Source organism: Squalius cephalus (genome assembly GCF_949319135.1).
Source record: "Squalius cephalus genome assembly, chromosome: 12".
NCBI lineage: Eukaryota > Metazoa > Chordata > Actinopteri > Cypriniformes > Leuciscidae > Squalius > Squalius cephalus.
Genome location: NC_137133.1, coordinates 39,394,589 through 39,422,015, shown reverse-complemented (window position 1 = coordinate 39,422,015; position 27,427 = coordinate 39,394,589). Strand labels below are relative to the sequence as shown.

The 27,427-nt window shown below is 46.4% G+C and overlaps 3 protein-coding genes across 4 annotated transcripts in view; all 3 read left to right on the top strand.

The window, feature by feature from the left end:
- plcb4b (phospholipase C, beta 4b) overlaps positions 1–1,448 on the top strand; it is a 127,388-nt gene extending 125,940 nt beyond the window's left edge. Inside the window, exon 39 of the mRNA XM_079888256.1 lies at positions 628–1,448. Within this exon, the coding sequence (XP_079744382.1) occupies positions 628–696 (69 nt within the window). The 3' untranslated portion in view covers positions 697–1,448. The remainder of the gene's footprint in view (positions 1–627) is intronic.
- Positions 1,449–3,954: 2,506 nt separating this feature from the next.
- Positions 3,955–5,518, top strand: LOC307169062 (uncharacterized protein). The gene has a single exon (XM_079889451.1). It carries the CDS (start codon positions 3,968–3,970, stop codon positions 5,297–5,299), a length of 1,332 nt encoding a protein of 443 aa, XP_079745577.1. The 5' UTR covers positions 3,955–3,967; the 3' UTR covers positions 5,300–5,518.
- Positions 5,519–6,549: 1,031 nt separating this feature from the next.
- Positions 6,550–26,707, top strand: lamp5 (lysosomal associated membrane protein family member 5). 2 transcript variants are annotated; one of them, XR_013823030.1, is made up of 7 exons: positions 6,585–6,831; positions 7,626–7,804; positions 8,039–8,170; positions 8,289–8,406; positions 18,187–18,375; positions 23,708–25,598; positions 26,123–26,704. XR_013823030.1 is itself a non-coding variant. In XM_079889433.1 (6 exons), exons 1-6 carry the CDS (start codon positions 6,795–6,797, stop codon positions 23,881–23,883), a joined length of 831 nt encoding a protein of 276 aa, XP_079745559.1. In that variant the 5' UTR covers positions 6,550–6,794; the 3' UTR covers positions 23,884–26,707. The 2 variants fall into 2 exon arrangements, 1 of the variants encoding a protein (XP_079745559.1); XM_079889433.1 differs by having other exon boundaries at positions 6,550–6,831; positions 23,708–26,707.
- Positions 26,708–27,427: the final 720 nt, after the last annotated feature.

Below are 27,427 nucleotides of genomic sequence, written 5' to 3'. Positions count from 1 at the left end.
GATGGATGGATGGGCGGATGGATGGATGGATGGATGGATGGATGGGCGGATGGATGGATGGATGGATGGGCGGATGGATGGATGGATGTATGGATGGGCGGATGGATGGATGGATGGATGAATGGATTGATGGATGGATGGATGGATGGATGAGCGGATGGATGGATGGATGAATGGATTGATGGATGGCGGATTGATGGATGGATGGATGAGCGGATGGATGGATGGATGGATGGGCAAATGGATGGATGGGCAGATGGATGGATGGATGGGCGGATGGATGGATGGATGGATGAGCAGATGGATGGATGGGCAGTCGGATGGATGGATGGGCGGATGGATGGATGTATGGATGGATGGATGTATGGATGGATGGATGGATGGATGAATGGATTGATGGATGGTGGATTGATGGATGGATGGATGGATGGATGGATGGATGGATGGGCGGATGGATGGATGGATGGATGGATGCATGAATGGATTGATGGATGGTGGATTGATGGATGGATGGATGGATGGATGGGAGGATGGATGGATGGATGGATGGATGGATGGATGAATGAATGAATGAATGGATGGATGGATGGATGTGAATCTGATGGCGTGTCTGCTGTGATTCTCCAGGCCAAAGACATGCAGAAGATGGTGAAGCTGGAGGAGGACATGGACCGCAGACCAGCCACAGTGGTGTAAACGCTCCATCAGTCCACTGAAAGGCCAGAGGAAACCCTCACGATCTCCCACACGAATCATGAGTGCTGAAGACATCCGTCTGTCCCTCGGGCTCCGTCTTCATCCGTCTGTCCCTCGGGCTCCGTCTTACACCCCAAAAGTCCCTGCCGTCTGTAGATATATAGCCCCGCCCACTCTCCCTACCTCAGCTCTGACCCCGCCCACTCTTCATACCTCAGCTCTGACCCCGCCCACTCTCCCTACCTCAGCTCTGACCCCGCCCACTCTCCCTACTTCAGCTCTAACCCCGCCCACTCTCCCTACCTCTGCTCTGACCCTGCCCACTCTCCCTACCTCAGTTCTGACCCCGCCCACTCTCCCTACCTCAGTTCTGACCCCGCCCACTCTCCCTACCTCAGCTCTGACCCCGCCCACAGCAGCTAACTCCTCCTACAGCTTGTGCCGTAGCTCCGCCCCCACGGTGAAGATGGCGCTGGTGGGACAGACCCGTCACACACGTGTTTTTCTACAGTCTACTGCGGCACGTCCGTCATCAGCAGAGCTGCAGCCATGATGGGTCCATGACTCAAAAGTGAACTCTGACCCCACCCGTTCCTCAGCTCTGACCCCGCCCACTCTCCCTACCTCAGCTCTGACCCCACCCACTCTCTCTACCTCAGTTCTGACCCCGCCCACTCTCCCTACCTCAGCTCTGACCCCGCCCACTCTCCCTACCTCGGCTCTGACCCCCCACCCACTCTCCGTACCTCAGCTCTGACCCTGCCCACTCTCCCTACCTCAGCTGTGACCCCGCCCACTCTCCCTACCTCAGCTCTAACCCCGCCCACTCTCCCTACCCTACCAGCAGCTAACTCCTCCCACAGCTTGTGCCATAGCTCCGCCCCCACGGTGAAGATGGCGCTGGTGGGACAGACCCATCACACACGTGTTTTTCTACAGTCTACTGCGGCCCGTCCGTCATCAGCAGAGCTGCAGCCATGATGGGTCGACGACTCAAAAGTGAACTTTTCAACCCGTATCTCACCCGTAGCAGAGCCAGGCCAGCGGACGAGTCTGATTAACAGACGGTTTAGTTAATGTCGTCAGCACAATACCTGTGAACGATGCGCTAGTTTAATGTCCTGAGCACTTTATATGTGATAGGATGTCGAGGACCTTTGACTATGTAGCAGAGCACTAGCTTTCCTCAGTACAGTAAGAATGTAGAGTCTGGAATCCACACGAGTTCTTCTGCTGTCCCGAGCTTTTATCGTCCGTTTTTAAGACGCACACGTCATTTTAACCCAAATGTTGTTTTGTTTTAGCGGTGACACTTTTTAAACAGGCTTTGAGATGTAGATGGTGCTCAAGGAGTTTGCTTTCGCTGTTCGGTAAGCGACGGATCCAACCTCAATCTCGTAGCGGCAGGTTCTGATCCATGTGGATTTGGACGCATCATCAACACAAACTTTACTTTCCTCGGACACGATGCTGAACTTTGGTTCCACTTGTGTTTGTGTTCTCTCACTTTCAGGAGGTGTGATCTATCGGTACTTGTTTTAAAGAGCGGTGATTGATTGTACTGTTTATTCCGGCTCGTATTTGCCGAGCACTTAAGGGATTTTGGAATCATATGTATATTGGTTGTCGTGGGTTTTCCATTTATTGGTTTCGTTCCCTTTTCTTCTTTTCCTTTGCATCATGTTTTCAAGTGTTTGGCGGTGACCACATATCTCGTGTGAAAGCAAAGTGCTTTAAAACTCCATCGCTTACAAATGTGCCACTAAATGTCATGTAGGACCTTTAAATTATTTTACTATGATAAATGCCAAAATAAGGGGTTATTTATATAAAGATACATATATTATAGCGGGTAGTTTAAGACTACATTTGATTTCTTAGAAGCTTTTTGCACTAGATGAATGTTTTCTGTTGTGCGACTTCCTTGTAGACTTTTGCTCTAAATTATAGTTTGCGGGAAAAGCAGATTATTTTTGCAGAACTGTCGCTCTGAATTTCACCCGTTTCTATTCGTTTGTCTTTCTGTAGCTCAATGGACCATGCTGTGGGTGCTTTTGTATTTATATATATATATATATATATATATATATATATCGTACTTGTCAAACTTCTAGCAATGAAAATACTCAAAAAATACTGTTGTTATCCTGCTACTTTAATACTGTTTTATAGTATGTGTACCAATAAACTATTCCAGGTGTTAAATGAAAACTGTTGCATGTTTATTTTATTGTCTGTCAGTGTCATTTCATGAAAACCACTGCACTCTAATAAATAAAGCTTCCAAAAGTGAATGCCATAGAAGAGCCGTTTCTGGTTCCCAAATAACCTTTCAGTGATCTGTTCTTAAAAGAGCCACGTTTTTTAGCGTGAAGAACATTTAATAATCTTAAGAAGCTTTATATACCACTTTATACAATAGATTGTTTTAAAGCAAGCCGTTTTACAGTATTAAACATGATAGAATATAAGAATTACGGCTCTCCGGTGTGTTCATGTTTTTACTCGTGTCTGAACAGAAGAAATTAACCGGAGATTTTCACAACAAAGAAGGTGGAGCCTCAGAGCCACACCCACCTGTTACATCATCATCATAACTGACCAATGGGTGTTCAGAGGTGTTTAACAGCCAGAGCAAACTTTTCCAGAAAGCTGTTTCTAACTCCAGAAACAGACTTCGTTTTGGCCTGATTTTGTTTGGAACCAGTAGATGTTTTCAGCTGTTTCGCTAACTTACATTAGATTTGTGCTGCATCTCGTTCACTGTGTGGAAATGCCTCTGATTTCACAGAGATGTGGCTGAAAGCACATTAAATGTTCAGCAAATGTTTGCGGAGTAAATGATCTTCTCTGTTGAGTATGTGTAGCATTTTCAAATTTCACTTATATATGTCAGATAGCAGTGACATATTATGTGCAAAAAACCCAAAGCACCTCCAGCTGTTCGATGTCCAACGCTGCAAATGTGTAATTTATCCAAAGATATGAATAAGAAGAAAGCCTTCGCTGTCTGTATCAGTAGACTTGAGTTAGTTACACCTCCCCCTTTCCAGTCAATAATCACATGCAGTAATTGACACATGTATTCATATCATTCAGCCGGTGCTCTCAGAAGCCCTTATTACAATCAGCACATTAATACACATCCACTTATGAACAATAAAGTGTGATAATGAGATTCGTGTTGTCGTGGAAACTCCACAGCGCAGCAGTATAAAGAGTGCGGAGATCAGCGGAGGAGACACGATTGCCTGAGGAACGAGTCTTAAACATGCTGAAGCTCGACTCCAAGACAGACACCAGGATCCTTCTGGACGCCATCTCCAACGACAAGATCCACCTGGCCAGGTTCATCCTAGACGCTCTGGATGGGAAGATCATCGACTCCGAGACGGAAGGAGCGCAGACGCCTCTGGTTTCCGCCGTGTTCCTCCAGGATTCGCAGGCGAGGAGCAGGTTCATGAATCTCCTCTTGCAGAGAGGAGCGAGTGTGAACCGGCCGGACGAGAGCGGGCGTACGGCGCTGAGCTACGCCTGCGAGATGGGATTCCTGGATGCGGTGAAGATCCTGGTGGAGAACGGAGCCGATCCCGAGGCGGCGGACTCCTGGGGGAATACGCCACTCATGTACGCCGTCGTGGCCAGACGTCCAGCCGTTGTGGAGTTCCTGGTGCGTGCTTTTAAAAGACTGGGACTACAGATCGACCGGCAAAACAAGGTGGGAAATTCTGCGGTCGAGGTGGCGAAGCATCTCGGACACACGGAGTGTTTACAGGCGCTCCGGAGTCTCTCCAGGAGGATTCATGACGACACGCTGGCTGAAAGACTTTCCACCGTGAGCATCGATGAAGATGAGGAGCCCAGCGAGAGAAGAGCTCCACCTGAAGACGGGACTCACCTTCACGTCGGTTTAACCCGGAAAAGATCCCTTGGTCTGCGGAACCGAATCCAGTCGATGGACTCCATTGAGGAATATGAGAGGGAAAGTGATGCGTTCTCATCACAAGGCCTCATGTTCTCTAGTGTTTCAGCATCAAAACCTCCTCGGAAACATGCGGATCATCTGCCTAACAGCTCGAACAATCTCCTGCCTGCCCTGCTTTACTCGCCGAGACCCTCCAAAACGCCATGGAGAAGCTGCACTCCTGATTCTCCTCCGTCGGGTCCTCTTGGCATTTTATTAACTCCTTTCGGCAAAAGCGCCAAAGAAGAGCTTGAGAAAGCTAAGAAACGTCTGCCCGTCCGGAGGTTTGATGACCGTTATTATCAGAAGAGGTGCAGTTTACCAACGAGCGCTCTGGCAGCGGCGGCCCCGGAGCGCAGTAAGAGCAAATCCCAGCGGAAATCACCCGGGAACGCCGGGAACAGATCCGCGAGCTCTCTCGGCGGCCGGCTGTTGAGAAGATTCACGTTCCCGGAGCTCAAGCGGAGCAGCGGAGAGGCTTGCGGAGCTTCGGATCCGCCCGGACGCTGTATCCCGAGGTCAGAGACGTTTCCCCTGGGAAAGAACCATCCTCAAGTGGGAAGCAAGCCGAGCATCGACAGCATTAGTGCAGTCAAGTGTGAGTTTGACTTTCAGTGTAAAGCTGCTCCAAATGCCTGATCATGAGCGGATTAATCTCTCAAGAGCACGAACTACTGCAGCTTCAGTATAATACAAGAGAATGGGACACAAAACGATATTAACTAGTACATGTTTTAGGACATAAATGATCTTAGTGTTGTGGACATTTTGTGTCATTTTCCACATTTTCCTGCAGCTGATGCCGTTTCAGCAAGATGCCCATCTGTGAAACAGACTCAAGGGTTCACATCTCTTCACCAGCACTTCTGGAAAAAAAAATTGGTAAAACTTTACAATAAGGTTCATTAGTTAACTACCTTAGTTAACATGACCTAAGAATGAACAATACTTCAGGTTTGATCAATCTTAGTTAATATTAATTTCAGCATTTACTAATATGTTGTTAAAATCAAAGGTTGTATTTGTTAATATTATTAATGCACTGTGAACTAACATGAACAAACAATGAACAGCTGTGTTTTTATTAACAAATATTAATAAATACAGTAACAAATGTATTGTTCATTTTATTAAATACATTAACTATGTATGAACTTTTTTGTAAAGTGTTACCAAAAATTTATATTACTCTTTTTCGTGCTGGTGTTTTGAATACCAGTCATTTATGTTAGGGCCGACCGGGGCTAGTTGTCACAGTGGTTTATTTTTGAAAGTCAATTTCTGTTTAGACACAAACCTAACAGCTAAAAAAAAAAAAAAAAAAAAAAAAGAAAAAAAAGGATATATATATATTTACAGTTATTGGAAAAATAGTTTTTGCCCCGGTCAATAACTGTGAACGTGTGTTGTTGTTGTTTTTTTTTTCTTCTTCTCCATTTAACACTCGTTACCCCATAGCAGATATATAAATAGAATTGTGTCACTCTGTATGGGGTAAGTTGTCACCTGTCATTAAACAGCCTCTGCATTTAAAAAAAAAAGGCAATTAAGAAATATTTTACAAAACGTTGACATACAGAAAACTATCAGAAACTGCAATTAATGATTTGCTTAAAAATACGCACAACAAACCACGTTTATGAATTCATGAAAAATACTCGTCTGAATGTATGCCAGTGTTTTATTGTAAATTGCTTAAAAAATGATGTATTTTATGACAGTGCACTAATACGCATTAAAACCCTGATAGATCCTGAAGATGCAGACCATGTGACAACTAACCCCAGTGTCCCATAAAAGGATGTTTGTTTTTTTACTAAATGCAATAAAGTGCATCCCTGCAGAAAAGGCATTCCCTTTATTGCGTTTCCCTGCGGAAAACCACCGAAGGACTTTAACGTGCGCGTCGTGCGCGAGCAGGAGTGAAGCACACCGGCTGATGATGATGATGATGATGATGTGATCGCTGGACGCGGGCTCGTGTCGCGCTGCAGTGCGGGGTCCGCGGAGTGTCCGAGCGCACGAGTGATGCGTGCGCGTCGCGAGCGTCTGCAGGCGTGAATCACGCGCACCTGCATCTGATGCTGGAGTTCCTCTGGAATCTTCCGCTCATTCCCTGCAGGATCTTCTCTTCATGATGGAGTTTCACTGCACTGCACTTCTGCTGCTCGGTAAGTTCTGCTCGCATGTTTATGGCATAACAACATATAGTTTATTTTTTACATATAGCGCTTTATACGAGACAGGCGCGTGCGATACGCAGCTTCACGAGCAGGAGAATGGCAGAATCAGCGATGCAAACTTCATCAAATATGAGCAAGAAAATAACAGAATCAGCGATGCAAACTTCATCAAATATGAGCAAGAAAATAACAGAATCAGTGATGCAAACTTCATCAAATATGAGGCTCGTTTTTGTCAAACTTGCGGTTATTGTACAGCCGCCGCCGAGGATGATCTGCTGGGAGTTTGATTCTGTTACATGGATTCGTGTAACAAACGATTAATTATTATTACACTATTAATTTATCAGAATGAGAAAGAAGCACAAATCTAAGATCTGCTGAAGAGAAACTGAGGAAAACTACAGAATTCTAAAAAGAAATCTGCTTCCAGTTGTAGTTTCTCGAAGCTTTGTGTTCGATCTGACTTTAGTGTCCAGAAGAGAATGTGTGTTTCTTGTTTCACTGCAGAGAAACTGTGTGTCTCAAACCCTGGTGGACGAAACAAAGAGCAGCTCCGAACACAATAGAACACATTAGAAATAGAGTAGAACAGGCGAGACTCATTAACTGTGTGAGACTGTATGATCTCCTGGTTTCTCCTGGTTTCTCCTGATTTCTCCTGTATCTCCTGGTTTCTCCTGATTTCTCCTGTATCTCCTGGTTTCTCCTGATTTCTCCTGGTTTCTCCTGTATCTCCTGGTTTCTCCTGATTTCTCCTGGTTTCTCCTGATTTCCCACAGGCTCTCTGTCAGCGCTCAGTGTTTCTGCGGAGCAGGAGGTGGAGAATCTCTCCGGACTGTCAGCGAATCCCGACCGGGAGATTTTTGTGGTCCGGGAAAATGAAACGACCTGCTTGATGGCGGAGTTTGCGGTGAAATTCCTGATTCCATACGATGTTCTGGCACTGAACGGAATCGACGTGAGCGACTCTATTCTGTCTCACTGAATCCTAAATGAACCGTTCTGAGTTGATCTAGTTGAATAAAAACAGCAACATGGATTCCAGTTGGATTTGATCCTTAAGGATCCTTGATTCAGAAGTTAAAATATCATTATCCTGCTGGTCCCATCAGGATGCTTTAAGCGTTTGGAAACTTAAAACATGAGATGATGCTTATATCATAAATATATATATTTGTGTGTGTGTGTGTAGCTGATAACGGAGCTGGCGTCCGTGTCGATCCCGCGTGGAGCTCAGATAGCTGGGAAATGCGGGAACACCGACTCGGAGCTTCATATCTCATGGATCAATCACTCCTTCACATTCCGAATCTTCTTCTCAAAGGTTTGGATCCGAGCAGAAACTGATGATCATCCATCACTGCACTTCACTGTTTCATGTGGATTACTCACGCGTGTGCGTGTGCGTGTGTGTGTGTGTGCGTGTGTGTGTGTGTGTGTAGGAGAAACACACGATGGGCAGTGATGGAAAGGCGAAGGAAACTGAAGTGTGGAAGATGAACAAGGTTCAGCTGGTCTATGACACGTCAGAGAAGACACACTTCAGTAGCGCTTATAATCGTGAGTAAAACACCCTCGGCACATTTGTGTTCAAAATAAAATCAATGATCGGTTACAGATTAAGATTAGTAAATAATCATCATCTTTTACAAAAATAGATTTGATTTGTGATTTGATGCTCCAGTTCATGTAAACTCAGGAACGTCTCTACACTGGATTTAACCTGCAGATCATTGATATTATTTTGGCTCATGATTGATGAGCTTTTCTTCTGCATGTTTTTGGTTTGAGACACAAAGCCGAGCGCTGCAGATCTGCGTCCTCCACTGCGACACCACTGCGCTTTCACACACACACACACACACACACTCCGACCATCACTGCGCTTTCACACACACACACACACACTCCGACCATCACTGCGCTTTCACACACACACACACACACACTCCGACCATCACTGCACTTTTACACACACACACCGACCATCACTGCGCTTTCACACACACACACACGCACTCCGACCATCACTGCGCTTTTACACACTCACACACTCCGACCATCACTGCGCTTTTACACACACACACACACACTCCGACCATCACTGCGCTTTCACACACACACACACACACTCCGACCATCACTGCGCTTTTACACACTCACACACACACTCCGACCATCACTGCGCTTTTACACACACACACCGACCATCACTGCGCTTTCACACACACACACACACACTCCGACCATCACTGCGCTTTTACACACACACACCGACCATCACTGCGCTTTCACACACACACACACACACTCCGACCATCACTGCGCTTTTACACACTCACACACTCCGACCATCACTGCGCTTTTACACACACACACACACACTCCGACCATCACTGCGCTTTCACACACACACACACACACTCCGACCATCACTGCGCTTTCACACACACACACTCCGACCATCACTGCGCTTTCACACACACACACACACACACACTCCGACCATCACTGCGCTTTTACACACACACCGACCATCACTGCGCTTTTACACACACACACACTCCGACCATCACTGCGCTTTCACACACTCACACACTCCGACCATCACTGCGCTTTCACACACACACACACACACACTCCGACCATCACTGCGCTTTTACACACACACCGACCATCACTGCGCTTTTACACACACACACACTCCGACCATCACTGCGCTTTCACACACTCACACACTCCAACCATCACTGCGCTTTTACACACACACACCCACCATCACTGCGCTTTCACACACACACACACACACACTCCGACCATCACTGCGCTTTTACACACACACACCCACCATCACTGCGCTTTCACACACACACACACACTCCGACCATCACTGCGCTTTTACACACACACACCGACCATCACTGCGCTTTCACACACACACACCGACCATCACTGCGCTTTCACACACACACACACACACACTCCGACCATCACTGCGCTTTTACACACACACACCGACCATCACTGCGCTTTCACACACACACACACACACACACTCCGACCATCACTGCGCTTTCACACACACACACACACTCCGACCATCACTGCGCTTTCACACACTCACACACACCGACCACCACTGCGCTTTTACACACTCACACACACCGACCATCACTGCGCTTTTACACACACACACACTCCGACCATCACTGCGCTTTTACACACACACACCGACCATCACTGCGCTTTCACACACACACACACACACACTCCGACCATCACTGCGCTTTTACACACACACACACTGACCATCACTGCGCTTTCACACACACACACTCCGACCATCACTGCGCTTTCACACACTCACACACACCGACCACCACTGCGCTTTTACACACTCACACACTCCAACCATCACTGCGCTTTTACACACACACACCGACCATCACTGCACTTTTACACACACACACACTCCGACCATCACTGCGCTTTTACACACTCACACACCGACCATCACTGCGCTTTCACACACACACACACACACCGACCATCAATGCGCTTTCACACACACACACACACACACACACACACACACACACTCCGACCATCACTGCGCTTTCACACACACACACTCCGACCATCACTGCGCTTTCACACACACACACTCCGACCATCACTGCGCTTTTACACACTCACACACACCGACCATCACTGTGCTTTTACACACTCACACACTCTGACCATCACTGCGCTTTTACACACTCACACACTCCAACCATCACTGCGCTTTTACACACTCACACACTCTGACCATCAATGCGCTTTCACACACACACACACACACACACACACACACACACACTCCGACCATCACTGCGCTTTCACACACACACACTCCGACCATCACTGCGCTTTCACACACACACACTCCGACCATCACTGCGCTTTTACACACTCACACACACCGACCATCACTGCGCTTTTACACACTCACACACTCTGACCATCACTGCGCTTTTACACACTCACACACTCCAACCATCACTGCGTTTTTACACACTCACACACTCTGACCATCACTGCGCTTTTACACACTCACACACACCGACCATCACTGCGCTTTTACACACTCACACACTCTGACCATCACTGCGCTTTTACACACTCACACACACCGACCATCACTGCGCTTTTACACACTCACACACACCGACCACCACTGCGCTTTTACACACTCACACACACACACACACACTCCGACCATCAATGCGCTTTCACACACACACACACACACACACACACTCCGACCATCACTGCGCTTTTACACACTCACACACTCTGACCATCACTGCGCTTTTACACTCACACACACCGACCATCACTGCGCTTTTACACACTCACACACCGACCATCACTGCGCTTTTACACACTCACACACTCCGACCATCAATGCGCTTTTACACACTCACACACACACACACACACACTCCGACCATCAATGCGCTTTCACACACACACACACACACACACACACACTCCGACCATCACTGCGCTTTTACACACTCACACACTCTGACCATCACTGCGCTTTTACACTCACACACACCGACCATCACTGCGCTTTTACACACTCACACACACCGACCATCACTGCGCTTTTACACACTCACACACTCTGACCATCACTGCGCTTTTACACTCACACACACCGACCATCACTGCGCTTTTACACACTCACACACACCGACCATCACTGCGCTTTTACACACTCACATACACCGACCATCACTGCACTTTTACACACTCACACACACCGACCATCACTGCGCTTTTACACACTCACACACTCTGACCATCAATGCGCTTTCACACTCACACACACCGACCATCACTGCGCTTTTACACACTTCACACACTCTGACCATCACTGCGCTTTCACACACTCACACACACCGACCATCACTGCGCTTTCACACACTCACACACACCGACCATCAATGCGCTTTTACACTCACACACACCGACCATCACTGCGCTTTTACACACTCACACACTCTGACCACCACTGCGCTTTCACACACACACACACACACACACCACACACACACACCGACCATCACTGCGCTTTTACACACTCACACACACCGACCATCACTGCGCTTTTACACACTCACACACACCGACCATCACTGCGCTTTTACACACTCACACACTCTGACCATCAATGCGCTTTCACACACTCACACACTCTGACCATCACTGCGCTTTCACACACACACACACTCTGACCATCACTGCGCTTTTACACACTTCACACACTCTGACCATCACTGCGCTTTCACACACTCACACACACCGACCATCAATGCGCTTTTACACTCACACACACCGACCATCACTGCGCTTTTACACACTCACACACTCTGACCACCACTGCGCTTTCACACACACACACACACACACACCACACACACACACCGACCATCACTGCGCTTTTACACACTCACACACACCGACCATCACTGCGCTTTTACACACTCACACACACCGACCATCACTGCGCTTTTACACACTCACACACTCTGACCATCAATGCGCTTTCACACACTCACACACTCTGACCATCACTGCGCTTTTACACACACACACACTCCGACCATCACTGCGCTTTTACACACTTCACACACTCTGACCATCACTGCGCTTTCACACACTCACACACACCGACCATCACTGCGCTTTCACACACTCACACACACCGACCATCAATGCGCTTTTACACTCACACACACCGACCATCACTGCGCTTTTACACACTCACACACTCTGACCACCACTGCGCTTTCACACACACACACACACACACACCACACACACACACCGACCATCACTGCGCTTTTACACACTCACACACACCGACCATCACTGCGCTTTTACACACTCACACACTCGGACCATCACTGCACTTTTACACACTCACACACACCGACCACCACTGCACTTTTACACACTCACACACACCGACCATCACTGCGCTTTTACACTCACACACACCGACCATCACTGCGCTTTTACACACTCACACACTCTGACCACCACTGCGCTTTCACACACACACACACACACACACACCACACACACACACCGACCATCACTGCGCTTTTACACACTCACACACACCGACCATCACTGCGCTTTTACACACTCACACACACCGACCATCACTGCGCTTTTACACTCACACACACCGACCATCACTGCGCTTTTACACACTCACACACTCTGACCACCACTGCGCTTTCACACACACACACACACACACACACCACACACACACACCGACCATCACTGCGCTTTTACACACTCACACACACCGACCATCACTGCGCTTTTACACACTCACACACTCTGACCACCACTGCGCTTTCACACACACACACACACACACACACCACACACACACACCGACCATCACTGCGCTTTTACACACTCACACACACCGACCATCACTGCGCTTTTACACACTCACACACACCGACCACCACTGCACTTTTACACACTCACATACACCGACCATCACTGCGCTTTTACACACTCACACACTCCGACCACCACTGCACTTTTACACTCACACACACCGACCATCACTGCGCTTTTACACACTCACACACTCCGACCATCACTGCGCTTTCACACACTCACACACTCCGACCATCACTGCGCTTTTACACACTCACACACTCAGACCATCACTGCGCTTTCACACACTCAGACACACCGACCATCACTGCGCTTTCACACACTCACACACTCCGACCATCACTGCGCTTTTACACACTCACACACTCAGACCATCACTGCGCTTTCACACACTCACACACACCGACCATCACTGCGCTTTTACACACTCACACACACCGACCATCACTGCGCTTTTACACACTCACACACACCGACCATCACTGTGCTTTTACACACTCACACACTCTGACCATCACTGCACTTTCACACACTCACACACACCGACCATCACTGCACTTTTACACACTCACACACTCAGACCACCACTGCACTTTTACACACTCACATACACCGACCATCACTGCGCTTTTACACACTCACACACTCCGACCACCACTGCACTTTTACACTCACACACACTCAGACCACCACTGCACTTTTACACACTCACACACACCGACCATCACTGCACTTTTACACACTCACACACTCAGACCACCACTGCACTTTTACACACTCACATACACCGACCATCACTGCGCTTTTACACACTCACACACTCCGACCATCACTGCGCTTTTACACACTCACACACACCGACCACCACTGCACTTTTACACACTCACATACACCGACCATCACTGCGCTTTTACACACTCACACACTCCGACCACCACTGCACTTTTACACTCACACACACCGACCATCACTGCGCTTTTACACACTCACACACTCCGACCATCACTGCGCTTTCACACACTCACACACTCCGACCATCACTGCGCTTTTACACACTCACACACTCAGACCATCACTGCGCTTTCACACACTCAGACACACCGACCATCACTGCGCTTTCACACACTCACACACTCCGACCATCACTGCGCTTTTACACACTCACACACTCAGACCATCACTGCGCTTTCACACACTCACACACACCGACCATCACTGCGCTTTCACACACTCACACACACCGACCATCACTGCGCTTTTACACACTCACACACACCGACCATCACTGTGCTTTTACACACTCACACACTCTGACCATCACTGCACTTTCACACACTCACACACACCGACCATCACTGCACTTTTACACACTCACACACTCTGACCATCACTGCACTTTCACACACTCACACACACCGACCATCACTGCGCTTTTACACACTCACACACACCGACCACCACTGCACTTTTACACTCACACACTCTGACCATCACTGCGCTTTTACACACTCACACACTCTGACCATCACTGCGCTTTTACACACTCACACACACCGACCACCACTGCACTTTTACACTCACACACTCCGACCATCACTGCACTTTTACACACTCACACACTCTGACCATCACTGCACTTTTACACTCACACACACCGACCATCACTGCGCTTTTACACACTCACACACTCCGACCATCACTGCGCTTTCACACACTCACACACTCCGACCATCACTGCACTTTTACACACTCACACACTCTGACCATCACTGCACTTTCACACACTCACACACACCGACCATCACTGCGCTTTTACACACTCACACACACCGACCACCACTGCACTTTTACACTCACACACTCTGACCATCACTGCGCTTTTACACACTCACACACACCGACCATCACTGCGCTTTTACACACTCACACACACCGACCACCACTGCACTTTTACACTCACACACTCCGACCATCACTGCACTTTTACACACTCACACACTCTGACCATCACTGCACTTTTACACTCACACACACCGACCATCACTGCGCTTTTACACACTCACACACTCCGACCATCACTGCGCTTTCACACACTCACACACTCCGACCATCACTGCGCTTTTACACACTCACACACACCGACCATCACTGCGCTTTTACACACTCACACACTCAGACCATCACTGCGCTTTTACACACTCACACACTCTGATCATCAATGCGCTTTTACACACTCACACACTCTGACCATCACTGCACTTTTACACACTCACACACACCGACCATCACTGCACTTTTACACTCACACACACCGACCATCACTGCGCTTTTACACACTCACACACTCAGACCATCACTGCGCTTTTACACACTCACACACTCTGATCATCAATGCGCTTTTACACACTCACACACTCTGACCATCACTGCGCTTTTACACACTCACACACACCGACCATCACTGCGCTTTTACACACTCACACACTCAGACCATCACTGCGCTTTTACACACTCACACACTCTGATCATCAATGCGCTTTTACACACTCACACACTCTGACCATCACTGCGCTTTTACACACTCACACACACCGACCATCACTGCGCTTTTACACACTCACACACTCTGACCATCACTGCGCTTTTACACACTCACACACACCGACCATCACTGCGTTTTTACACACTCACACACACCGACCACCACTGCACTTTTACACTCACACACACCGACCATCACTGCGCTTTTACACACTCACACACTCAGACCATCACTGCGCTTTCACACACTCACACACACCGACCATCACTGCGCTTTTACACACTCACACACACCGACCATCACTGTGCTTTTACACACTCACACACTCTGACCATCACTGCACTTTCACACACTCACACACACCGACCATCACTGCACTTTTACACACTCACACACTCTGACCATCACTGCACTTTCACACACTCACACACACTGACCATCACTGCGCTTTCACACACTCACACACACTGACCATCACTGCGCTTTCACACACTCACACACACCGACCATCACTGCGCTTTTACACACTCACACACACCGACCACCACTGTACTTTTACACTCACACACACCGACCATCACTGCGCTTTCACACACTCACACACTCTGATCATCAATGCGCTTTTACACACTCACACACTCTGACCATCACTGCGCTTTTACACACTCACACACACCGACCATCACTGCGCTTTTACACACTCACACACACCGACCACCACTGCACTTTTACACTCACACACACCGACCATCACTGCGCTTTTACACACTCACACACTCCGACCATCACTGCGCTTTTACACACTCACACACTCCGACCATCACTGCGCTTTTACACACACACACCGACCATCACTGCGCTTTCACACACACACACACACACTCCGACCATCACTGCGCTTTCACACACTCTGACCATCACTGCGCTTTTACACACTCACACACACCGACCATCACACACACCAACCACCACTGCGCCTGCACACACTTTTGAAAGTCACGTGTCTAGTATCTGTAAAACCGCATTCTTTCATCTTAAAAATATATCTAAATTACGTCATATGCTCTCAGTGACAAATGCGGAACAGTTAGTTCATGCGTTCATGACCTCAAGGCTAGATTACTGTAATGCTCTACTGGGTGGTTGCCCTGCACGCTTAATAAACAAACTACAGCTGGTCCAAAACGCAGCAGCTCGAGTTCTTACCAGAACCAGGAAGTATGACCATATTAGTCCGGTTCTGTCAACACTGCACTGGCTCCCTATTAAACATCACATACATTTTAAAATATTGCTGATTACTTACAAAGCACTAAATGGTTTAGCTCCGCAGTGCTTGAGCGAGCTCTTAACGCATTATAGTCCTTCACGTCTATTGCGATCTCTAAACTCCGGCCAGTTGATAATACCTAGAATATCTAAATCGACTGCTGGCGGAAGATCCTTCTCCTATTTAGCACCAAAACTCTGGAACAGTCTTCCTACCATTGTCCGGGAAGCAGACACACTCTGTCAGTTCAAAGCTAGACTAAAGACACATCTCTTTGACCTAGCGTTCACATTACACATTATAGACTTCTATAGTTCAGTGTTAGGCTGCATAGATCAGGTCAGCCGGAACCGGGAACACTTCCCATAAATCCTGATGTACTCGTTACATCATGAGAAGAATGGCATCTACGCTAATATTAGTCTTTTTAGAAGGTTTGTGTTCTCGAGCTCCAAACACTGCTGTTGTGCCGATGAGCGGCCAGAGCGCGTTAAAGTTTTCTGTGAGAACGGTGTGTGTTAGCGGCCCCTAAATTAATAACTAATGATCTTTACAACGGAAGTGAATCAATCAAAACTAACTTTATCTGGACAATAACTTTATTCTAGATCTGCTGTAAAGCCTAAACACTCTTTGTTACTGTAATCTCCTGTTATCACTGTAAAGCTGCTGTGAAACGGTTTATATTGTTAAAGCGCTGTATAAATGAAGGAGACTAGAATTGATTTGACACTCACACACAACGACCATCACTGCGCTTTCACACACTCACACACACCGACCATCACTGCGCTTTCACACACTCACACACACCGACCATCACTGCGCTTTCACACACTCACACACACCGACCATCACTGCGCTTTCACACACTCACACACACCGACTGACAACTCGCTACAGGAACTCGCCTGCTTCGTTACCATTTCAACTGTTTGTTCGATCTAGTTTAGCTAGAACTGCAGTGAATAAAAGATGATTCTGCTGATCAGAGTTCTGATGGAGGTGTAATGACCGTGTGTGTGTGTGTGTGTGTGTGCGTGTGCAGCGGGGAAACACACGGCCAGCACACACCTCCTCTCAGCGCTGGTCACTCCCGCTGGACGCTCGTACGTGTGTTCGGCTCAGCAAACGCTCACCATGATCTCCAGTGACCATCAGAAGGGCATCACCGTCTACATGTACGACACACAGATTCAGCCCTTCGACATCACCAGTGACTTCGTCTTCAGTGAACGTAAGCTTGAGCACGTTACAGCACAAAACATCAGACTATAGCTGTCATCAAGACATGTTTCTGCAGCCTTGGATTTACTGCATTAGGAAGTTATTTTTATGGAAATTAAACACATTTTCCTCCCTTAAAAATCAGTTTCAGTGCAAAACATGATGATCATACTCAGTGTTTCTGTCTCGTTTTCCAGCACAAATATTGAAACATTCTTAAATCAAGATAGTCAAACCAAAAATTATTCAGACACCAGATATCATTTTTGATATTTTTCACTAGTGTGATCAGGACACTATAGTTCATAAATGTAAGTGAGGAGAGCAGAATAAAGTAAGCTGTGACATATTACACCCTAATATTCTTCATACAGAGACTACCAGTGACACTAATAAACATTTGGGAGCAGAAATGATTGGGACACTTTGAGCTGATCATGTTTTGCTGAAGTGTGTTGTCTTTAATTGCTAATGCTCTTTTCACACACAGACTGAACACAATGAAGCATTGCTTGGTGATTGGCTGAGCTAAACTGGTATTATCTAATTGTGTAGTTAAATTTAACAGCTGACAGATATTCAACATAATTCATGTGTGAGACAGTCTAACAGAAGGACGGACAAAACCAGTCAAATATCAACTGAGTTCATAACTCATATTTTATCACCATTTTCTAAACTATAGCGAATAAACCGTGATAATGTGAGAAATGTTGAAGATGTCTGAATACATTTTTAGTTTGACTGTACATTCACTGGAGAAGCACAATTACTTAAAATATTAAATCTTGCTTAATGAAAAATGTCTCAAAATGAAGTGAGTTTGTGCTTAAAACAAGAACAGATATCTCAGTGGATTCAGAAAAATAATCTTGTTTTCTCTTTGAATTAAGCACAAACTCACTTTTTTTATTTTTCCGAAAACACTAAATCTTCAGTCATGCTTCTTCTCCAGTAAATGTGTCTTGATTTAAGAATGTTTAGATATTTGTGCTGGAAAACAAGACAGAATCTCTGAGGAAGAACATCATGCTTTGCAGTGTGTTTCTGCAGTCCGGTTTCATCCTGCGTGTGTGTGTGTGTGTGTGTGTGTGTGTGTGTGTGTGTGTGTGTGTGTGTGTGTGTGTGTGTGTGTGTGTGTGTGTGTGTGTCGCAGTGGTTTTGTAGTTCAGGTTCTGGTTTGAACAGGTTAGTTGTGTTGCGTGACCTCTCAGTGACCTGTGAGATGTGTGTGTGAGAGTGTGTGTTTCTCTGGGCTCGTGTCGTGCGGGTGTAATGGCTGTTTACTGCAGTGAGCGTTGCTCTTCTCTTTATAGTCCCAGTGATTTATGGGCCGTTTGCTTCAGCGCTGAACAAAAGCTCGTCCCGCTGAGTGTCTCGCCCGGCAACATTACAGTTCCCTGTCCAACGCTGATGTGAAGGGAACAAAAGCTTACACTAGAAAATAAAGGTTCTGAACCTCGAGCTAAACCTCGTTTTTTTTTTTTTTTTTTTTTTTTTTTTGCAGCAATATTTTTGGTTCCCCAAAGAACGTTTCAGTGATGAGTTCTTAAAAGAGACGTTTTTTCTTATTGTGAAGAGTCTTTTATTAATCTAAAGAAGCTTTCTCCACTTTAAAGAACCTTCAGTGGTTCCATGGATGTTAAAGTTTCCTCATGGAACCGGTGATGTCAGTCGTTTGTCGGAGTGTGTGTCGGAGTGTGTGTCGGAGTGTGTGTCGGAGTGTGTGTCGGAGTGTGTGTGTCGGAGTGTGTGTAATGTGTGTAGGAGAGTGTGTGTCGGAGAGTGTGTGTCGGAGTGTGTGTCGGAGTGTGTGTGTCAGAGTGTGTGTGTCAGAGTGTGTGTGTCGGAGTGTGTGTAATGTGTGTAGGAGAGTGTGTGTCGGAGTGTGTGTGTCAGAGTGTGTGTGTCAGAGTGTCAGAGTGTGTGTGTCGGAGTGTGTGTGTCGGAGTGTGTGTGTCGGAGTGTGTGTGTCGGAGTGTGTGTCGGAGTGTGTGTCGGAGTGTGTGTGTGTCGGAGTGTGTGTGTGTCGGAGTGTGTGTGTCGGAGTGTGTGTGTCGGAGTGTGTGTGTGTCGGAGTGTGTGTGTCGGAGTGTGTGTGTCGGAGTGTGTGTGTCGGAGTGTGTGTGTCGGAGTGTGTGTGTCGGAGTGTGTGTGTCGGAGTGTGTGTGTCGGAGTGTGTGTGTCGGAGTGTGTGTGTCGGAGTGTGTGTGTCGGAGTGTGTGTGTGTCGGAGTGTGTGTGTGTGTCGGAGTGTGTGTGTGTCGGAGTGTGTGTGTGTCGGAGTGTGTGTGTGTCGGAGTGTGTGTGTGTCGGAGTGTGTGTGTGTGTCGGAGTGTGTGTGTCGGAGTGTGTGTCGGAGTGTGTGTGTGTCGGAGTGTGTGTGTCGGAGTGTGTGTGTGTCGGAGTGTGTGTGTCGGAGTGTGTGTCGGAGTGTGTGTGTGTCGGAGTGTGTGTGTCGGAGTGTGTGTGTCGGAGTGTGTGTGTCGGAGTGTGTGTGTCGGAGTGTGTGTGTCGGAGTGTGTGTGTGTCGGAGTGTGTGTGTGTGTCGGAGTGTGTGTGTGTGTCGGAGTGTGTGTGTGTCGGAGTGTGTGTGTGTCGGAGTGTGTGTGTGTCGGAGTGTGTGTGTGTCGGAGTGTGTGTGTTGGAGTGTGTGTGTCGGAGTGTGTGTCGGAGTGTGTGTGTGTCGGAGTGTGTGTGTCGGAGTGTGTGTGTCGGAGTGTGTGTGTCGGAGTGTGTGTGTCGGAGTGTGTGTGTCGGAGTGTGTGTGTGTCGGAGTGTGTGTGTGTCGGAGTGTGTGTGTGTCGGAGTGTGTGTGTGTCGGAGTGTGTGTGTGTCGGAGTGTGTGTGTGTCGGAGTGTGTGTGTGTCGGAGTGTGTGTGTGTCGGAGTGTGTGTGCCGGAGTGTGTGTGTCGGAGTGTGTGTGTCGGAGTGTGTGTGTCGGAGTGTGTGTGTGTGTGTCGGAGTGTGTGTGTGTCGGAGTGTGTGTGTGTCGGAGTGTGTGTGCCGGAGTGTGTGTGCAGGAGTGTGTGTCGGAGTGTGTGTCGGAGTGTGTGTGTAGGAGTGTGTGTGTCGGAGTGTGTGTGTCGGAGTGTGTGTGTGTCGGAGTGTGTGTGTGTCGGAGTGTGTGTGTGTCGGAGTGTGTGTGTGTCGGAGTGTGTGTGTGTCGGAGTGTGTGTGTGTCGGAGTGTGTGTGTGTCGGAGTGTGTGTGTGTCGGAGTGTGTGTGCCGGAGTGTGTGTGCCGGAGTGTGTGTGCAGGAGTGTGTGTCGGAGTGTGTGTCGGAGTGTGTGTGTAGGAGTGTGTGTGTGTCGGAGTGTGTGTGTGTCGGAGTGTGTGTGTGTCGGAGTGTGTGTGTGTCGGAGTGTGTGTGTGTCGGAGTGTGTGTGCCGGAGTGTGTGTGCCGGAGTGTGTGTGTAGGAGTGTGTGTCGGAGTGTGTGTCGGAGTGTGTGTTGGAGTGTGTGTGTAGGAGTGTGTGTGTCGGAGTGTGTGTGTCGGAGTGTGTGTGTCGGAGTGTGTGTGTGTCGGAGTGTGTGTGTGTCGGAGTGTGTGTGTGTCGGAGTGTGTGTGTCGGAGTGTGTGTGTCGGAGTGTGTGTGTCGGAGTGTGTGTGTCGGAGTGTGTGTGTCGGAGTGTGTTTCGGAGTGTGTGTCGGAGTGTGTGTGTCGGAGTGTGTGTGTCGGAGTGTGTGTGTCGGAGTGTGTGTGCCGGAGTGTGTGCCGGAGTGTGTGTGTAGGAGTGTGTGGATCTGACGTCTGTCAGCGCATGAAGAGGATGAAGATGTTTCTGACAGATCTGCTGCTTTCGCACAATCTTATTTAAGGCGGTCGTGTTCACTCATCATTCTCTCATGCTGACCTCAGCATCACACATTAAAACTCAGCAAACTGATTCTCTAACAACGTTGTGAATTTAACTTGTGTGTATGATTGGAATATCACATAAATCAGTTGTGAATAAAGCAGCGTTTCCATCGCACAATTGGCACAAAATATCAGTAATAAACAGTAAGTTTCTGCAATCGGCTGTTTCTCCCTCCATCATAAACGAGTGTGTCTCAGAACGTCAGACGAACACAGTAAACGCTGTCAGGTTCTCTTGCGTTCGGATGCTGGTGTTCGGGAACACACTCGTGTGTGTGAGACGCTTCTGGAGGGAATTAAAACAAATCATTCTGATCACACACTTCGACTCCGGCGTTTCAGAAACACCAAACCAACATCAGAGACACTGCGATGCCATTGGTCCGCTGGTTATTGTATGTATTTCTATCGTAATTTATGTGCAAACCAACAAATCCTAAAGCAGAACAACATCCCCATCACATGCTATCAGAATTATCATAAACACAAGTTTCCTAGTCAAAATTGGACATGAACACCCTCTCAAATCATGAAAGCTCTGATAATTTTGACTCTCAAGTTTCCGAGTTGAGTGAGCCATGAACCTAAAACATGAGGAGAACGATTGCGGCTGTGACTGATGTTCTTTATTAGGTTTTCCACAACAGCTGCATCATCTTGTATTTTTGTGAAAGTCGTGCATATTTACATGTATGAATAATCATTTGAAGCATATTGTGTGTTTTATACACAGTGACGCTGCCTTCACATGCTATCAGAATGATTATAAATATGAGTTTCCTAGTTTGAAATTCAAAGTTTGAAATTCTGACTAGAATTTTTTTACTAGGAAACTCATGTTTACAATAATTCTGATAATATGCTTCAAATGATTATTCATACATGTAAATATACACGACTTTAACAACAATACAAGATGATGCAGCTGGAAAACCTAATAAAGAACATCAGTCACAGCCGCAATCGTTCTCTCCTCCGCCATGCTGAACGTTTATGACTCGCCCAACTCAGAAACTCGGCAGTCAAAATGATCTCAGTGTTTCTCAGCAGTAAATACGACTTGAGAGGGCGGTTCATGTATAGTTTCCTACTAGGAAACTCGTATTCACGATAACTGTGCTAGCTTGTGATGCAGCACTAACTCGTACAATCCGCTGAAGCTCCAGTGACGTGTTTCCAGTCTCTCGTGAGATTGTGTTGAACATGACCAGATGTCTGACTTCAGCTTCACTGAGTTTCAAGGCTCATTCGCCACAGACACGTGAAATGCATTTTTTAATGCGATATCTCAGAGTTTGTATAAAACTAGGTGGATTGAAACAAATCTAATGAAGTCATGTTGTGAAAAATCTTGTTAAAGTAGATGTTCGGCGGCCTTGAGGTGCAAAAGAACAAATCCTGAAACCAAACAACATTGACGTCGTTGATAGATGTTGTTTTCGGCTGTGTTTGTGACCGAGGCTGTTTCTCTCCTCTCGCAGCGTATAAGTGTATAACGGACGAGCGCGAGCAGCTGGAGCAGATGTTGCCGCTGGTGTTGGGTCTCATCCTGGGCCTGATCATCGTCATCACCATCTCGGTTTACCACTTCCACCTGAAGCTGAGCGCTCAGCAGCCGCCGCTGCCCCGGGACCGCTCGCTCTACAAGAACATGTGAACTCTCCACGCACACGCCATACGCACATCATCACGACTCCTGTTTTCTCTCTGGTCTGTGTGTGTCCAGTGTCTCGTAGGATGTTAAATGTCTAACGCCATCATCCTGTAACTGCTGCACTCCTCATGTGTGTCGTTTTCCACAACTAATGTATAAAAATAGAGATATTTAAATTGCTTAAAGGATATAAATAAGGTACAATGATTAATGATGATTGCATATTACTTTATGATTATAAAATATTTAATGTTTTTCAAAATGAGACAATAATGAAATAAATGATTTTGTGTCCATGTAGTGATGTGTGTATTAGTGTGAAACAGGATGACTTGTGTGTTCAACTCTTATGTGAGGAGTGTTTAACAAGGTCTTTGATGACTGGGGTTTCTCTTTTACATCTGAAAAAGGGAAAATGTAAGGTTTATGCCTTCAAGTGCTGTCGGAATGATCATAAATACGAGTTTCCTACTCTCAATTTTCTAGTTGGCATTTCCTAGTCTGAGTTTCCCAGTTGGAGTCATAAACTTTCAACATGGCGGAGGAGAGAACGATTGCTGCTGTGACTGCTATTCTTTATTAGTTTTTCCAAAACAGCAACATTTAACGTTGTTAAAGTAGTGCATATTTACATTTATGAATAATCATTTGAAGCATATTGTATATTTTATACACTGAAATTCCACAGCCCTTGTATAGAACGAGGTTGTATGCTGCTATTACATGCAAACGGAAATTTCTTACTACCCACTTCTGAAGTCATGATTATTGCTGCATTAACGTGATATCAGAATTATAGTAAATACGAGTTTCCTAGTCGGGGTTTCCTAGTCGGAGTTTCCTAGTTGGAGTTTCCTAGTCAGAGTTTCCTATTCTGAGTTTCCTAGTTGGGGTTTCCTAGTCTGAGTTTCCTAGTTGGGGTTTCCTAGTCTGAGTTTCCTAGTTGGGGTTTCCTAGTCTGAGTTTCCTAGTCGTGGTTTCCTAGTCTGAGTTTCCTAGTCGGGGTTTCCTAGTCTGAGTTTCCAAGTTGGAGTTTCCTAGTCGGAATTTCCTAGTCTGGGTTTCCTAGTCAGAGTTTCCTAGTCTGGGTTTCCTAGTCTGAGTTTCCTAGTCTGAGTTTCCTAGTCTGAGTTTCCTAGTCGGAGTTTCCAAGTCGGAGTTTCCTAGTCGGAGTTTCCTAGTCGGATTTTCCTAGTCGGAATTTCCTAGTCTGGGTTTCCTAGTCAGAGTTTCCTAGTTGGGGTTTCCTAGTCGGAGTTTCCTAGTCTGGGTTTCCTAGTCAGAGTTTCCTAGTTGGGGTTTCCTAGTCGGAGTTTCCTAGTCGGAATTTCCTAGTCAGAGTTTCCTAGTTGGGGTTTCCTAGTCGGAGTTTCCTAGTCGGAATTTCCTAGTTGGGGTTTCCTAGTCTGAGTTTCCTAGTCTGACTTTCCTAGTCTGAGTTTCCTAGTCTGAGTTTCCTAGTCTGAGTTTCCTAGTCTGGGTTTCCTAGTCTTGAGTTTCCTAGTCTGAGTTTCCTAGTCTTGAGTTTCCTAGTCTGGGTTTCCTAGTCTTGAGTTTCCTAGTCTGAGTTTCCTAGTCTGAGTTTCCTAGTCGGAATTTCCTAGTCGGAGTTTCCTAGTTGGAAATTGTACTCTCAAGTTGTATTTACTACAGGGGATCTCAGGAATAATTTTGACGCCTGAGTTTCTGAGTTGGGCGAGCCATAAATTTTCAACATGGCGGAGAAGAGAACGATTGCTGCTCTGGCTGTTTATTAGTTTTTTCTTTATTATTTTGACTCTTTAGTAGTTTTTCCACCACAGCTGCATCATCTTGTATTGTTGTTAAAGTAGTGCATATTTACATATATGAATAATTATTGATGCTGCCTTCACATGCAATTGGAAATTTCCTACTTCCTGATTTTGAAGTTGTGATATGAACTCATCCTGTTCAAGCGCTTTGTTGTGTGAAAGAACAGGAATCATGGAGGACACCAGGTTTGTTCTTGGCTATTTCTTGAGGAAATCTTATTAAAGCCAAAACTTATAGAAGATATTTGATTTTGAATAAAATGTAGCGTCTGTACTATCTAGATATTCAGCATGTACTTGACCGAAATTCCAGAATCGTCAGCACTTTCATCGTTCATAAAACATACAATATGCTTCCAATGTTTTTTTATATATGTAAATATGCACTACTTTAACGAAAAGACAAGGCTTTTGTGGAAAAAACGAATGAACAATAGCAGTCAGAGCAGCAATCATTCTCGCCTGTCATGTTGAAAGTTTATGGCTCACCCAACTGGGAAACTCGGGGGTCAAAATTATCTCTGAGTTTCATGTCCGATTTCTGACTAGGAAACACATATTCATGATAATTCTGATAGCACATAAAGACAGCGTTAGATCCGTCAGAATGAAACATGACAGAGACGAACGGGAAATCAATAAGAAGCGTTCGGACGGCAGCAGTCACATCACTGGCATTAAAGATTTCCACAAATGAGCTGCGATCCTCACAGATCAATGTCTCGAGTCTCAGACACTGAAGACTTTATTGATCTGACACTCAATTAAAAACTAACTTTCTACTGGGACGAAGTGATTTATGTTGCACTGCGCTCATAAAACACTCTTGCTCAAGGGTGATTCATCGTGCTTCAGTTCTTTCAGGATTTTCACTGACCACATGCTTTTAAATTTCTTTTCAGTCTCATGTCATGTGTGTGTGTGTGTGTGTGTGTGTGTGTGTGTGAGTTAGTGCACACAATGCTCATGCTGCAGCTCAAGTCTCATTCAAGCATGTTCATATCATTCAATAAACCATTTTTTTGTCAAACTGTTCCTTTTTTATGTTGTACTTTCAAAACTGTACAGGCACATTTATTGTATTCATTTACTGTGACAAGTCGGGAAATTCCTAGTTGGAAAGAGTTCCAGAGTCGGAGCTATAAACTTTCAACATGGCGGAGGAGAGAACGATTGCTGCTGTGACTGCTATTCTTTATTAGTTTTTCCACAAAAGCTCCATCATCTTGAATTGTTGTTAAAGCACGACTTTAATAATTTGAAGCATATTGTATGTTTTATACACAGTGAAGCTGCTTTCACATGCTAGTTTCCTACTCGAAATTTCCTAGTCTGCATTTCCTTATCGGAGTTTCCTAGTCAAAAATTCCAAGTCAGAAATTCCAAGTTGGAAAATCCTAGTTCAGAAATTCCTAGTTGGAAATTCCAAGTTGGAAATTCCTAGTTGGAAATTCCAAGTTGGAAAATCCTAGTTTGGAAATTCCTAGTTGGAAATTCCCAGTCTGAGTTTCCTTGCCAGAGTCGGAGTCACAAACTCCGATGATTGCTGAGATTGCAATCATTGCTGCTCTGACTGCTATTCTTTATTAGTTTTTCCACAACAGCTGCATCATCTTGTATTGTTGTTAAAGTTGTGCATTATTTACAAGTATGAATAATCATTTGAAGCATATTGTATGTTTTATTCACACTGCCTTCACATGCTATCAGAATGATTATAAATATGAGTTTCCTACTCGAAATTTCGTAGTCGG

What these genes read in the sequence shown, in the direction of transcription:
- LOC307169062 (XM_079889451.1), top strand. Translation starts at nt 3,968, where the DNA reads ATGCTGAAGCTCGACTCCAAGACAGACACCAGGATCCTTCTGGACGCC.
- lamp5 (XM_079889433.1), top strand. Translation starts at nt 6,795, where the DNA reads ATGATGGAGTTTCACTGCACTGCACTTCTGCTGCTCG. An exon ending in CACTGCACTTCTGCTGCTCG is followed by an intron (nt 6,832 to 7,625) that starts GTAAGTTCTGCT and finishes GATTTCCCACAG; the next exon opens with GCTCTCTGTCAGCGCTCAGT. An exon ending in TGACTTCGTCTTCAGTGAAC is followed by an intron (nt 18,376 to 23,707) that starts GTAAGCTTGAGC and finishes CTCCTCTCGCAG; the next exon opens with CGTATAAGTGTATAACGGAC.